A 16140-nucleotide genomic window follows, 5' to 3' on the forward strand; every position below is an offset into this window, starting at 1 on the left:
TCCAGCTGTTGCAGCTTGAGGGGGGAAAAACAAGCCAACCGGGGATTTTCTTTATTTTTATTTTGCACCCCGCCTGGGAATGGTAAGTATGACACCTCTCTTACCTTTCCTCTACTCTCCTCTTTGGCTATTAAGAAACAGTGGACATTTGAGGGATAAATAATGTCGAGAATGTGACAGAAGGGCATGAATGGAAGACGGTTAAAAATAAAACAGGAGGTGGGAGAAGGGAGGTGCAGATGCTGCGCGGCGCTCCGGGGGGCCAACAGTTGTTATTTTCCCAACCCCGGGGATGGGGTGCGTGCGCCCTGGTTAATGTGCCCGAGCGGGAACCTAGGTCTGGAGGCGAGGGCGCGATTAAAGATGTCGTTTCCCAACGAGGTGGGGTTTAGATTTAGCATCGTTTTGCCTCATCTCAGACTCACCGGTTCTATTTCTTTGAGAACAGCTGGTGAAGGGGTTTGAATTGCTGCTTCTACCAACATTTGGGGTTGAGTGCATTTTCTGAGCATTTGAGCAATACATAGAGACTGTATAAATGGCGTGCGTTGAAGTGTCTATTTCTCACGGTATTGGCCCTTGGAATTCTCTCAGTATCCCCTTTTCTCTCTCTGATAAGGTTCAGGTACCACCCTACAGTTGCAGGAATTAGCACTGAGAGAGGAAAACAGCCTTGATGTTGGGGGTGGGGTGGGAGGAGGAGGGGCGCGATGCTTGACTCTTGTTTGGGGGCGCAGGGATTGGGGAATAGGTAGTCAGCAAAATTCTATTAGTTCGTGGTGTTACAGAGGGAAGGATATTCCTCTGCAAAGTCTCTCCATAAAATCTCCTGCAAGGTCTCCCCCATAAAGTCTCCTGAGAGTCAGCTTCAATAGATTCTCCTAACATGAATACCTTGAGTGGAGAAGGGAGAGAAATTTTAAACTAGTCTGATTTGCTGGTTGGAAGAATTTTTTTCTTCTTTTTTCTTTTTCTCCCCACTCTTTCCCTTTTTATAGACTCTTCTTCCTCTTCTGAGAATTAGTGAGGTAACTGGTAACAAATTAGAAGGAAGATAATTTGCTCTATGTACAGTGGGGGAGGGAGTTAGGTAAACAAAAATTAACAAACCCAAGTACAGAAGTAAGTAAATAAGAAACTATCTGGTGTAAAGAGGGCAAGTCTAGCTCTCCTGCAGAGCTGATTGTGAATTAGAAGACCCTCTAACTCCTGACCTTCCGGGAGTCAGTTCAGTTTGTCGGAAGAGGGGGTGTGTGTAGTATAAGAATTCACAGGCACTTTGGTTACACTGGGGCTGTATTTAACTAGTGTATTATAACTGCTTTGAGGGGGTTGGGCAAGAAACTGAGGAGACTCTCAGGCTGTTTGGCTTGTGGCAGTCTTTAAAGGATATTGGATTGACCCTCCACAGAGAAGATAGATATTTGGAGACCTTGTGAGAGTGAACATTTCAGAGTAGGAGATGATCTTGGGAGTCAGGCAAAGGAGGAGACCATTCCAGAAAGCTTCAGAGGTGTGTTTTCTGGGTTCTGTGTCCCAGACAAGTTCACTTCTTGCCCTGGGAGAATGTAATTGATCCAGAAGGGATGTGTGATTGGGAAGACCTTTGTTTGCTACTTCCACGACCTTCACTTGATAAAACCTGGGTGTGTTTAGTCTTCTAGGCTGACAGGATTCAGCAGCAGGTGGTCAAGAGGTGGGTCCTGTTAATGGCTCCAGGAAGCCATTTCTCTTATGCTCCCCAAGAGCTTCCAGTAACAGAGGTTGCCCTGAATTCAGCTGCCCTGAATCCTGGCTGTTGTTAGCCTCCCCAATTCTCTGGGTCACTCTGCATTCTTGGAAGTCTTGTTGGACCCAGGGAAGGGAAGATGCAAGAGGAGACAGGAGAAGCGAGATTAGGACAGGAACATTTACAGGTTCTGGCAAAGGAGATGAGTTAGTTGGACATACAGAGAACAAACTAAGGAAGAATGAAGGTCAGGAATACCAGGTGATGGGGGAACAGAAGAGGGCAGCAGGGAAGATTCGATCAGGAAGTGGCAGATTGGAAATAAAGGGAAGGAGGGAAGGAGGGAAAAGAGAGGGGGATTTGGGCCATGGAAACTATGGTTAAATTATAGGGAAGAAAGTATCATAGGCTCAAAACAAAGGGCACACAAACTGGGATTTGAAACATAAGGAGACAGTCCTTGAGCAAAGTGTAGGAGGAAGCATCAAGGTGAACATGGGGGAACTGCAAAGAGAGAAGATGATTATTAGAGAAGTGGAAACTGGGATTAGCTCCTAGGCTGTGGGTGGTAGGGAGTGTTCTGGAGTCTGGGGAACAGAAAAACAACAACAAGGACATGCTTCAGGGAGTCAGGGAATGCCAACTTTATACAGACCACTTGCCAGCCTCAAAATGTCCTGGATGTCTTCACATTCTTTCCTTCCCCCACTTAGACAGTGGTGTAAGGACATACGCATTTGGGGGTGGGGAGATTGACCATAAAGTATTATTATGTTATTAATAACTGCAAGCCTTTATTGATATTCCTCATGTACAAGGCACTGTGGTGTTCTGTCAACATCAATTATCTCATTTAATCCTTACACAAGTGGGATGGGAGAGGTTGTATTATTATCTGCACCTTGTAGATGAGGTGACTGATGCTTGTTCGAGTGGTGGAACCTGGTTTAAAGAAAACTGGTTTTTCCAACTCCTCTAATCCTGAATCAAGTCAGAGGGGTAGAAGGCCACTGAATTCAGAAATACTTGATGAGTGGAAATTTGAAAAAAATGCCTTGAGATGAATGAATGATGCAAGCAGCTGTAAAGTGACAACATTGTTATTGTGGAATGAAGAGGGTGACAGTGAGAATTAAGACCTAGCATTAGTGGAAAGGTGGACTGAAAGAAGAACCATGTGGGTCGAGAGTGGAGAGAGGAAAAATAATTAAGTTACGATGAAAGTAGACAGTGCTGAAATGATAGCCAAAGAAAAAGGATAGAAGGATATTTAGTGAGAAGGAGATTTAACAACCTGCCCCATGACTACTCCTTGGAAATTTATAGTCGCTTTGGTGCTTTATATAATGGCTGGCTTGCTTGAGGACAAGAGAAAGTGTATGTAAAGGAAATACTTAGTTTGCTCTTTATTATTTGATTCTTTTTATTTTTTTCCCATGCTTGTTTCCCTTCCTTTTTCCAGGTGAAGTGGCTTCTTCTGCATGATTTTAGCTGAAGGATGCTCTGCATTTCCTTGATTTCTATGGAGACCTCAGAGCTGGGCTTGCCCCCCACTGACACCTCATCTTGCATCTACTCTACCTCCCAAGGTTTTTGCCTCTACAGCTAGCTCAACATTGCCCCTAGGTCCAGGAAGCCTGTGATAAACTTCAGGGGAGAGCCGGGAGAGTCATCCTGCTAGGCTTTGAGTGGCAATGCCTGGACATACTTCAAGTCACATGCTAACATGGGTCAGGCTGTCACTAGAAGGCAAGTGCTAAGACTTAAAGGCTTATTTGCATTTTATTTAAATTTCATGGACTGAGCTTTGGACAATTTCCATGGCAGAAAAAATATATTCCATTCTCTAGGCACAACTGCCGGCGGTCGGCTACTTGCTGTCGTTGAAACTTGCAGCATCAAGACCAATGACATCCTAGTTGTATTTCCAGATTTGAATATCCACCCCAAAACAGGTGTTTTGGAGACCCCGACATTTTCTGACTTTTACTTGAAAGTGCCAGGCCGTCTCTCCAGAGGAGCCACGCTCTGGAGAGCAACGTTGAATCCCCGAGAAGAGAGAGCATGGGGCGTGCTGATTTAAAAACAGAAAATGCAAAGTTGGACTGAAAATATCCTTCATCTTCCAAGCAATCTGCTTAAGGGTTCCAAACTTACCTTAATTTGGTGAGAAAAGAATCTGCCCTATTTTTCTTTCTTCTTCTCCAACTGAAACCAGCCATTTCCCCAAACCACCACCATGGAGGTGGCAATGGTGAGTGCCGAGAGCTCAGGGTGCAACAGTCACATGCCTTATGGTTACGCGGCTCAGGCCCGGGCGCGGGAGCGCGAGAGGCTGGCTCACTCGAGGGCGGCTGCGGCTGCGGCGGTGGCCGCGGCCACCGCTGCGGTGGAAGGCGGCGGGGGGTCTGGAGGGGGCGCCCACCACCACCACCCATCGCGCGGGGCCTGCACCTCCCACGAGCCCCAGAGCGGCCGGGGAAGTCGGAGGAGGCGGCGACCGCGCGCGGAGAAGAAGAAAGTCCACCACCGGCAGAGCAGCTTCCCTCACTGCTCCGACCTGATGCCCAGTGGCTCGGAGGAGAAGATCCTGCGGGATCTGAGTGAGGAGGACGAAGAGGAGGACGACGAGGAGGACGAGGAAGAGGAGGGAAGGTTTTATTACAGCGAGGAGGACCACGGCGAGGAGTGTTCCTACACCGACCTGCTGGCCCAGGACGATGGGGGCGGCGGTGGCGGTGGAGGCGGCGGCGGCGGCTACAGTTCGGTCCGCTACAGCGACTGCTGTGAACGCGTGGTGATCAATGTCTCGGGGCTGCGTTTCGAGACCCAGATGAAAACCCTGGCCCAGTTTCCCGAGACTTTGCTGGGGGACCCTGAGAAGAGGACTCAGTATTTCGACCCTCTGCGCAACGAGTATTTTTTCGACAGGAACAGGCCCAGCTTTGATGCCATCTTATATTATTACCAGTCAGGGGGCCGCCTGAAGAGGCCAGTCAACGTCCCCTTTGACATCTTCACCGAGGAGGTGAAGTTCTACCAGTTGGGGGAGGAGGCCCTGCTCAAGTTTCGGGAGGACGAGGGCTTTGTGAGAGAGGAGGAGGACAGGGCCTTGCCGGAGAATGAATTTAAGAAGCAGATCTGGCTGCTCTTTGAGTACCCGGAGAGTTCCAGTCCAGCGAGGGGCATAGCCATCGTCTCCGTGCTGGTCATCCTCATCTCCATCGTCATCTTCTGCCTGGAAACCTTGCCGGAGTTTAGGGACGACAGGGACCTCATCATGGCCCTGAGCCCGGGCGGGCGCGGTGGGTTGTTGAATGACACGTCGGTCCCCCACCCGGAGAGCTCAGGGCACACGATCTTCAACGACCCCTTCTTCATCGTGGAGACAGTGTGCATCGTCTGGTTTTCCTTCGAGTTTGTGGTTCGCTGCTTTGCTTGTCCCAGCCAAGCCCTCTTCTTCAAAAACATCATGAACATCATTGACATCGTCTCCATTTTGCCTTACTTCATCACGCTGGGCACGGATCTGGCCCAGCAGCAGGGGGGTGGCAACGGGCAGCAGCAGCAGGCCATGTCCTTCGCCATCCTCAGGATCATCCGTCTGGTCCGCGTATTCCGGATCTTCAAGCTCTCCAGACACTCCAAAGGCCTGCAGATCCTGGGCCACACGCTCCGAGCCAGCATGCGCGAGCTAGGCCTCCTGATCTTCTTCCTCTTCATCGGGGTCATCCTCTTCTCCAGCGCTGTGTATTTCGCGGAGGCAGATGAGCCGACCACCCACTTCCAAAGCATCCCCGATGCATTTTGGTGGGCCGTGGTGACCATGACAACCGTGGGCTACGGGGACATGAAGCCCATCACGGTGGGGGGCAAGATCGTCGGGTCTCTGTGTGCCATTGCGGGTGTCTTAACCATCGCTCTGCCGGTGCCGGTGATTGTGTCTAACTTTAACTATTTCTACCACAGAGAGACAGAAAACGAGGAACAGACACAGCTCACGCAGAATGCAGGCAGTTGCCCATACCTCCCTTCTAATTTGCTGAAGAAATTTCGGAGCTCTACTTCTTCTTCCCTGGGGGACAAGTCAGAGTATCTAGAGATGGAAGAAGGAGTGAAGGAATCTCTCTGTGCAAAGGAGAAGTGTCAGGGGAAGGGGGATGACAGTGAGACAGATAAAAACAACTGTTCTAATGCGAAGGCTGTGGAGACCGACGTGTGAATCTCGCTCTCCACCCGCCACTGCTCGCTCCCCCAATCCCAGCATCTCCAAATATATTTATGCATAGAGAGTGCAGTTATGAAAATGATATATGCAAATGAATCCAGTGCATACAGTAGTACACCATTTAATGGTTATACATGGCATAATTGTTACTAAACTTGTATTACATATCAAATAAATGATACATCTTGGAGAAGAGGGAGGCTTAAGTAGGAGCAAATCTATCTTTATATTTTTATTAGAATGCAAGAATTTTGCACATTAACTGGAAGAGATGTTAAAAGTAAAGACAGTTCCGTGGAGAGAATGTGTGTGTGTGTGTGTGTGTGTGTGTGTGTATGTGCTGCGTGCGCGCATATGTGTGTATGTACAAGTAAATTGTCAACGTTGTTAGTAATCGTGCAGTGATGGGAAAAGTTGGCATTTTGAAGTATTTACTATGTAAGAACTAATGAATTTGAGCAGTTGTTTATCAGTGCTTTAATAGCATTTCATGTCTTTGGATTCCATAGCTGTTGTTTTTTAAAAATTGTAAGAATTACTATGTAGAAAAAAGAAAGTGAATTATTTAATAGAGTATAGCTCACAATTTTATCTTGGATTTAATTAAAGTTTATTTTTAACTGGAAATTAACTTTTAAAAAGGCTGCAGGGGCCTTTAGAAATTGATTATATTTTATTATTAATTTTGGGAAGATGTGACATCAAATGCATAACAATAATGGAAGAAATGAAATCAGAGAAACTGCAACAAATTTTGTTCACAGTTAACAGGACTGGAATTTTCTTTACTTTTTTTTTTTTTCCTTTGCACTACTTTATATGCTGGAGATTGAGAGAGACTTCATACTGTGAATGTTTACAAATGTAACAGTTCAATGACAATCATTGGAAGAATGATTTCTTAGTCTTATTTTATTGTTCTCTTATTTTCTTTGTGTAAGACAAATGGTCACACAGATAGCAGCACATGATTCCCTTCTTTTTTTAAATCTCAATAATTGATCTGCAAAGGGACTATGAAGTCAAATTTAGCAACTGAATCTTTTGAAATTGGTCTGTTAACAATGATGCTTCTGAAACCATACTATTTTATATATTCTTCTGCCTTTAAAGCCAGAATAATTTAACCAAAGTTAATGCATGCACTGAAAGAATTCTTGAAGAAATAAGATGCCCAGCAGCTACAGTGATTATGGCTTAAGAGCTTTGTATTAAATGTGCAACATAAATGCTAGATTTACTAAGTTTATTTATTCGTGTAGCGACTTAAGGGACAGAATGTGGGGATTCACCTCAGAATTCAGCATTCTATTTGCTCAAATTGATATAACAGAACTGGTGTCAAAACATTTGCTTTCCACATCATCATTATCGTTTTTATGAAAGGAATTTATGACACTTAATAACTGAATTTAACTCACGACAAGGTGTTCTAGAATGTGAGGTAACAGCTAGTGATGTGACTTACATTGTTAAGTCATCAAGAGATGTAGCTTAGCAAACTCAGAATGCATAAGAGGCCTTATTCTCCAATATTTTAAATTCTGTTCTTTATAAAATGGTTGTTCTGAGGTCTGGGGGAAAAATGCTATGGAAGTTATCTCAGCACATAATGAACTCTGACAACTGTGAACTTTAAAAAAAAAAAAAAAAAGAGCTAGAGTAGCTTTTCTCAAGCCTCATAACCCCAGGCCATCATTTGCTAATAACATAAATCTTATCTTTCCTTTAATGGTACTTAAAATTCAAAGTAAATGCAATGTTGGATTTAAAACCCAAGTTTTATCCCGTTCTCTTCACCCCTTCTCCACCACTATAGAGGTACACCTCTCAGGAACACCTTTTGAAGAATGAAAAACAGCGGCAGTGGGGTCTATGGGGGTCGATTGAGTGTGCAGACCAAAAATCTCTAGTGGACAACAGAGAGTGACAGAACAAGGAAATGCCATCTTGTAGCAAGACTTCCAAGGTGGCATTTTAATATATTTTGGATTTAGAGCAAAAAACGTAGCAAACATTAGACTAGGGTAACACTGTTCAGGTTGGTCACCGTTCACTTGGGCAGGTTTCTCTGTTCATCTCTGCCCCTCCAGTTTCCTCTTACTGAAAAAGAGGGCACACAGTGCATTTGTTATGTCACAGAGTTTTTACAGAAGGCAAATGAGAACATGTGAAAACTCTGAAATGCCAAGTTCCGTATAAATACCTGATGTTACATCTACAGTGCTTCATGCTCCTCTGGGAGGAAAAAGTGGTTTAGAACCCTTGAGTTACATGCTTTATTAGGATATTGTAAAAATCATGGATAGTTTCTGTAATTTTGAGCTCCTTACAAGCAGTTGATTTGGAGACACAAGATAGCTTGTCATTGAATGATTACTTTAGTTTCTTCTCTTGGGGGAGGATCCCAGGCTTGTTGTGGTATAAAAAATTGGCTCTGTGGACAAGATACCATGTATCTTTTGCTGTACCCAACTAGGTCAGATTATATCTTAAAATAGTTTAAATGTTCTGTGGCATTGGTTGTTTATTGACCATGCTATAATAGCAATAGCAATGATTTGACTGTTGAGAAAATGTGTTTTGTTGGTTCTACAGCATCTCCTTTTTAAATCTGAAAAGTTACATTAAATTGTATTGATATGTATTTGAGTTGGTAATTCTGAGAATCCAGAATTTAGGAAATTCTGTAATATAGTCATTTAGGGACCCTAGGGGTTGTTTATCTTACATGGTTTTCTTAAGGGTCAAGAAGTGACAGCAGGGGCTTCCAAACCAAATATTACTAGGTTATCACTAAATGTTTGTTTGTGCTTTTTTCCCTGCAAGACGCATTTATTTTTGGATGTCTGGATCTTGATTCCACACTAGGAAGGAAGCATTTAAGCCCTCAAGACTTGTATAGGAACACTTCTGTGTGGAACAGTTCCCTTATAGAGAATGTGTGAAGGTAGATTCCTCAGTGCAGCTGAGTAGTTTCTTTCCAAATCACAGCTAGACAAAGTTCTTTAGTACCATTTGTGAATGTTCTATACTAAAATATGCTTCTAGGGGTTATTTGTAACTGATTTAGCAAATGATATTTTCTTCAAGGCCACCATACATATTTGATTGTAACATAAAAGAAAGATGACCCCATTTAGAGATTTGAATTCTTGGGATCTGGGATTCTTTTGTTGCTTTTTAGATGATAATAAATGTTACCAAAAGTACAATGTTTGAGGGTTATCCTAATCAGACTCTTTTCAAGGGTAGATGCATTGTTCTCTTTTGCAAATCCTTGGGAAGGAAACAGTTATGCATAACAGTTATGGGAGAGACGGGGATTTAAATACTTTGATTTTCTGTGAAAAGCGAGCTTGTGGGTTCCTGGGGTGTGACAGCTGGTTTAGGGGTTCAGAGTCAACTTGTTGACTGTAGGCACATCATTTCTAGTCCCTGATTCTCAGGTTTTTGTTTTTAAATATACAGTCAGCTGACTAGGCTACATACCAAGCTAATTTAGTGTTTTCGTCAATTCCACAGAATGTTGGTGCTGGAAGGAATTAAATGATAATGTGGCCCAATCAAATGATGGTGTAGCCCTCAACTCATACCAGCCTTGGTTTTATAGTTAAGTAGGAAGAACAAAACGGTTTTAAAATCTCCCTGTTAGGTTAAATGCAAAACCAGGAGTTTCAAATTTAGCTTTAGAGTGTGAATTAAACCAAATAAATTGGGTTTATGTTGAAGCTATTTATTCTAGCAACTTCTAAAGCAAAGAGGTTCCCTTATTAAAAAATAACTCCTCAGTCTCCAGTTGAATACACATGGTGAAAGTTGGTAAGTAAACATTTTGATTTCTTGCTTTGTTATAGTACAGTCTTGTCAGTAAACAGTGTGCAAACCTGTGCTGGGGATCTCATTTTATGCTTAGACACATGTAGTGTTTCACAAGAGCTGCTGCTTTCCTTGTCAAATTTGTTTTCAACAGGATCGCTGAAGCTCTGGAAATCTTTTCTTTAAGCATGTGTTGAAATAGAATTCAATATAGGATTAAGAAATACCTAAGGAAAATACTGAGTTAAATACATACATATATACTTTTTTCCCCGTTTTTTTTTGGAAGTCAACATTAGCCAGTGGAAAATTATTTTTAATTGCATCGGAATCATAAACATTAGTACCTCCATGTCCCAAGAGAATCAGGCAGGGTTGTTGATTTTCAGATTGTGATACGTTTTCAGCACTAACATTGCAGCTATTCCTTGGTAAAGTGGGAAGTAAATACACCTCGGTTCAGTTCACATTTGTAAGTGAACGTATGATGTTTTTATGCGCACGATGCAGAGTGTAACATCCCTCTTTATATGTTTTTTTTATTGATACAGTTTAGAATGATTACGGGTTGTCATTCAGTGACAAAGGGGCCTGTTCCAGGAAATCTTCCTGACCCAAAAGCCATTTTGAATTCTGCAAGGGACATTTGGTGTGAACAAAAGGTACCTCTTGGTTTTCCTGCCTGAAAAGAAGCTTGACTCAAATCACAGAATTCCTCAGGCCAATGTTTCCACCACTACAGGTTAGAAGACAGTCCTACTTTCTAGTACGGAGATCCAAAAGATCTGTTTGAAAGAAGGTTGATGGAGTGGTTTGTGTTTAAGATTGAAGGGACCAGACCTGTTTATTCAGTAAATGGGAATATGTACTTCTGAAATCTGAATTAAGATTAGGACTGTGATATGAGTGTTATTTCTGATTTGGTTTTCTGTTTCCATAGCCTCCCTAATTTCTCATAGTGTCTTCCCAAAGTATGCTAATACATATTAGATCATATGAACCCAATTTGAGGTTCAGAAAATATGGTTACTTTATTTATGGGTAAATAAATTAATCCCAGAGTATGAGTTAGGTGATTTGAAAAACAGCACATACTGAATAAGCTGCAGCTCTAAGTGAGACCCTAGCATATCCCCTTTCAGGCCTGTTGGTAATACTATGTGGAATTGATGGATAAGGCAAGTGATGTGCTAAATAAGAAGTTTTGCTGTCATCTAGGAAAGAATAGTTCCATATTCCTTTGTCATGGTGTTGCTGATCTGAGATTCAGTTTTTAATCCGTTTTCTATCATTGATATCTTTGAAGGAGAATTTCTGTCTTGAGTACTAGGAACTAAGTGATAGTTGACCCACAGATATTCAACTTTTGCTTCCTGACCTGCAAATTATTGTATAGGTTTTCCATAGCTAGTTTCTCATTTGAAGCTGGCTTTCAGACTCAGAACCACTGTCTCCCATTAAACAGCCAGTCTAGAAATGCAAAATCATAAAAAGAAAACAATGTAGTACAAAGAATAAAAAAGTATACAGAATTCAGAAAGCCAAGAAAAACCTAACTGGGAAGCCAAGTCTTTTGTTCAGATCAATGTGTCACATACGTTAGAATGAAATATGAAGGATTTAGGGGTACCCTTTGTCATGGCTTCTCACCACTAGCAGAGATAACTAAGTGCTGACTGTCATGGTGGGTGACATAAAGCAGAGATAAGTTGCTGGAAGAATGTACATTGTGAACATTTTCTGCGAAGACAGTGGAAATCCCAACATACTTTTGTTGTTGTTCAGTCACTAAGTCATGTCCAAATCTTTGCGACGTTATGGACGGCAGCCCACCTGGCTTCTCTGTCCCTCACTACTCCCTTTTTTGCCCAACTTCATGTCCACTGAATTGGTGATACTATCCAACCATCTTATTATCCTTTGCTGCCCTCTTCTCGTTTTGCCTTCAGTCTTTCTCAGCATCAGGGTCTTTTCCAATGAGTCAGCTGTTTGCATCAGGTGGCCAAAGTATTGGAGCTTCTTTAACAACTTACTTTAACAATAATCTTAATAGTAATTTGTAGGAATAATTAATAACCATGGAAAATATGCTGTCTTTTTCCAGTTTTTGGTATTATGTGGAAACACACTTGGATTGTTTTTGATGATTCTGTAGACCAGAGACATATTTTTAAAGCCAAAGAGCATGAAGGCATTTTTACCCTCAGTAGGCTACTTGCTGTTGAGGGGTTGATCAGCCACCTCTTAAATCAGTCAAAGTACTTAAATAAATAGCCCCTGTGGATATCACCTAAAGTTGTGTCAATGCTGAGCCAAAGAATTATGTTCGTTTTAGCATAATTAGATTAATATATTCATATGTTTATATATATCATATGTTTCATTTTCTGCCTTTATTCTGGCAAAAGATATAAGCAAATGAATGGACTGAGGCTCTAAAGGAAACTTCTTAATGTGAAATGACAATGTGTAAATATCATGTGTTAGGGAAATGGTAACACTTAAGGATGGAAGAGTCTTCATACTCTATGTTGGATTTTTATGCCATACAGCCACTGTAGTATTAGCGTTAAACTCTGAGACATTCCACTGGGTAAGATGTGGAGTTCATTATCAGGCAAGGTGTTTATATTTTATGGAACACTGTAAAATGTTTATTTTACTCTTCATAGACATTATATAAAGGATGTATATAAACTGGACTATATGGAAACTGGACTATATGGCTCCATAGATCTACTCTGTGCTCTCTAGAAATAGATTGACTTGAAGCTATTATCTTTCTGCATTTTGTTGTACCTGTTGTTCGTCCGTAATTCTCTTAGGTTCAATTATAGGATTAAAAGTGTCAGGTTATTGTTTTTTGTTTTTGCTTTGGTGAATGTTCCAGTATCTTTCAGCACACACATATAAAACTGGAAAGTGGAAAGTTCTGTATCTTTCGGAGACCAGGCCTATGTTCTCTGAGCTCTCTCAGTGATGGAGGCCACGTTTGTTGACATGGACGATGCATGCTATTCTGTGTATAAACTTAATTCACTCATACCTGAATAGACTGGTGATTCTCCTCCCCGGAGAGCACTAGCGGTGTTGATGGCACCTGAGTGAGTCTTTTTTTCTCCTTCAGTTGGTAGGGATCATGAATCAAATGAGGCTTTCATTTGCTATCAGACATGGTAGGGAATAATTAATGAAGCTCCCCCTGGGCTGAAATCTATCGAGAGGTGATGGAATCTCTAGGGATGTAGTAAGATTTTATATTTATGTGTTTTTTGTTTCTTTTTTTTTGCAATTTCTTGTCAGTGTCTTATTGGCATTACTATTGGAAGATAGATTTTAGTTTTTGGATAGTTTACCTAATATTAACTGGACTTTTGATAAGAAAATAGAGACTGTGAGTTCTACATTATTTTATTAGCTTCAAAAGTATCTCTGATTAAATACTTTTAGAAATTAATTTGAGATTTGGAGATTGCAGTATCTATTTAGAGCCATTTATTTGGAGGGAGAATTATCCTATCAATAATGATTCATTTATTCAGATTTTGTGAGAGGATAATGTTTTACTTCCCTTTATTGTGTCTTTTCCACACTTTATTTAAATTTATGATTATATTTAAATTGGTGGATATAAATGTTTATCTTCCAGCAGACCAGGTGAAATGGTTATGAGTGACTAGAGAATGACAAGAATGTTTGATGATCTGTTTCGCAGCTTTGGCTATTAAGTGATCTAGAAACTGATTTCAGTATATTTGAAACATGACATAGGGAAGTGTATATATAACATAATACCATCTAGATGACAGAGAAGAAGTGCTAGGAATAAATTTTCCTTCTGGGTTTAGAAATCTCAGAGTTCTTGACCTGTTTCTTCCAGATCTGATGCAGCCAATGAGAAGCTAATAAACTGCTTTTTTTTTTTTTTTTTTCTTGCAGTAGCAGCAGGATATAAGAAGGATGGGAACGAAGTGGGGGTTAAGGGAGTGAGAGGGAGGAGGGCAAGGGACGAAGAGTTATGCCTAAATGAAGTCATTAATTGGATGGCAAAAATAGCTAGGTCAGTCTAAACATCACTTTGTTTGATAGTGTTGCCTACTAATGTGTGTTAGCCCAAGACATACAGAAAAGTGAATTTATCACTTGGTATTGGTACCAGACTTAGTAGGCATGTGTTTGTATAGGTCACAATACCCTAATTCCCTTTGCTCCTAGTCTTTGAGAGCACTCACATTCAAAACCATAAATCTGTTGCTGAGAATTAAAGCTATCTGTCTTATTAAAGATTAAACTCACCTTTCCCTTCAGAGCAAGGGATTCTTTCACGTCCTCAGACGATTACCACTTGGGCAATTACTATATTTCACAGGGAATAATTCCCTCCTCTCACCTCACTCCCTCATCCTAATACAGAATGTTATTGTGGTAGGGTATTAAAACCAGTATGGAATTAAGCAACCAATTGAAGCCCTGGGAGTGAATGTCACTAATACAGGGCTGAATGATGTGTTTATGTTGGTTATTGCCGGTGTGCAATTCTTAGAGGAATGAAAAAAAAAATCATAAAATCTGTGCAGCAACAAAATTAGAACTCCTTGCTGCTGTCATATGCTCCTTGCTGATTTAGCTGCTGCTCATCCTCAGAGAAGAGGTGTTATTTCACTACTAGAATTCACATACTTCACAAGCTGCAAGGCAGTGTGACAAACAGTGGAGAAAGGGTTAGATTAGACAGATGAAGATGAAGTAATGTACAGTATTTTAAGGTGAGAATCGTCTTGTGTCACCAGAGTATATTTACGCACTCAAGGGACTAAATTGACTTTTTGGAGGGGAAAGCTTGCTTAGGAATTACCATTTCTTTTTTGTTTGTCCATGGTATCACTGTTGGAGATCAGTCTAGCATGGGATAAATCCTGCTGTCATTGCTAAAATAAGCTGAAAATAACATGCTGGAAACACTTTTTTTGTTGTTTGTTTCTGTTATGAAAAGCTGTAGTTATGTTATAAGCTTTGCAAGAGAGATTAGAAAGTCATTCAACTTTCAAAAATTTTACTGCATCCCCAAAGAATTTGAAAAAGAAATAGAAGATTCTAATATAAGTTCCAACCAAGTATAAACTGGTTCTGGATAAAGTGTTCAAAGCTTTCCTTTTTAGTTTCCTCTTTGAGTTTTCCCCCTCAGTTATTAGGCCTGTTGCTTTTAAACAGCAGAGATCGACATGTAAAATGCTTGCCACCCCCACTCACTTTTGCTTCAACAAAAGCCCAAATTGGGAATGCTTCTGCCATCCCAGGTTCACAGATTTCTCAGGGAAAGCTTTTTTTGTGTGTGATCCAGGTAGATGTCTTCCCATTTTATAAATCAGGTCATGCCAGTGCATACCCAGAAAGCTTCTATGATCACCTGCAATGTGAGACTATTAGGTTCAGTTATTATGGTAGGTTATTTTCTGCCTATTACTGAACAGCTGGGATTTTAGAAACAGCTGGATGATTAGTTGTGTATTTTTCTTTTTTTTTCACCCAGATGCTTTATTACTGTGTAGAAACAGCCCCAGTGTGGAATGAGCTGGGAGTATAATAGCAAAAATCTTGCTTTGATGCCACTGTTGTTATTAGGAACATAATGAAGAAAATTAAGGGCAAACAGTTTTGACTGTTGTTTACTTTAAAAGCTTGTTAGAGGCAATGCACTCATTTCCATTTCTGGACAAAGCAACTGATTTACCAACTTTTTAAATGGCTCTGGCGATAGTCCTCAGGCTACTGAAGCTCTGCTTTGGCTGTTACATTTACTTGCTTAAGGGGAAATGTCTAAACAGGAGGAGACATCACCTGAGTTTTCCATTCACTGTTGGCAAGGGGAGCTGACAGAGCAGGCAGGCTCCGGTCCTCTCACTCACCAGGGTCTATTTTTAGGTTGGTCCCTTTGTGACTAACTTCAGCCCTGACTAGAGGGGTTGAAATTCGAAGACAACGCAACGTTTTATTATGAACATTTGCAGGTTTATAAAACTGTTTCGAATTGTGAAAGGGACACATTTAATTCAGGCACTGTTTGTTGGTTCCTCATCCAGGGCTAAAATTAGAATAACTTCTTTTCTTTCACCAATTATTTTTTTTCAAAAGAGGTTTGTTAAGCTCGCATTAAGTGACTGGGCTGTGCTTGCATTCCAGTCTCTAAATGGACTAACGCTTCAGAGAATCACAGTCTACGAAGAAAGATTTTTGAATGATGGAAAGATTTATTCTTCTAAATAACAGGATCCTTGCTTATTATTACTATTACCCCCTCTCTTCCCGCTAGAATCTATATGCGTGACTGGGTCTGGTTTCTCTTTAGAAAATAAATTGCCAGGTA

General features: G+C 41.3%; 1 protein-coding gene across 1 annotated transcript; it reads left to right on the forward strand.

Moving 5' to 3' along the window:
- Positions 1-3715: 3715 nt before the first annotated feature.
- KCNA4 (potassium voltage-gated channel subfamily A member 4) lies at positions 3716-6149 on the forward strand. The gene has a single exon (XM_065944888.1). The coding sequence runs from the start codon at positions 3969-3971 to the stop codon at positions 5949-5951; it is 1983 nt and encodes a 660-aa protein (XP_065800960.1). The 5' UTR covers positions 3716-3968; the 3' UTR covers positions 5952-6149.
- The last annotated feature ends 9991 nt before the right edge of the window (positions 6150-16140 follow it).

The sequence above is a fragment of the Muntiacus reevesi genome, chromosome 9, assembly GCF_963930625.1.
Source record: "Muntiacus reevesi chromosome 9, mMunRee1.1, whole genome shotgun sequence".
Taxonomy (NCBI): domain Eukaryota; kingdom Metazoa; phylum Chordata; class Mammalia; order Artiodactyla; family Cervidae; genus Muntiacus; species Muntiacus reevesi.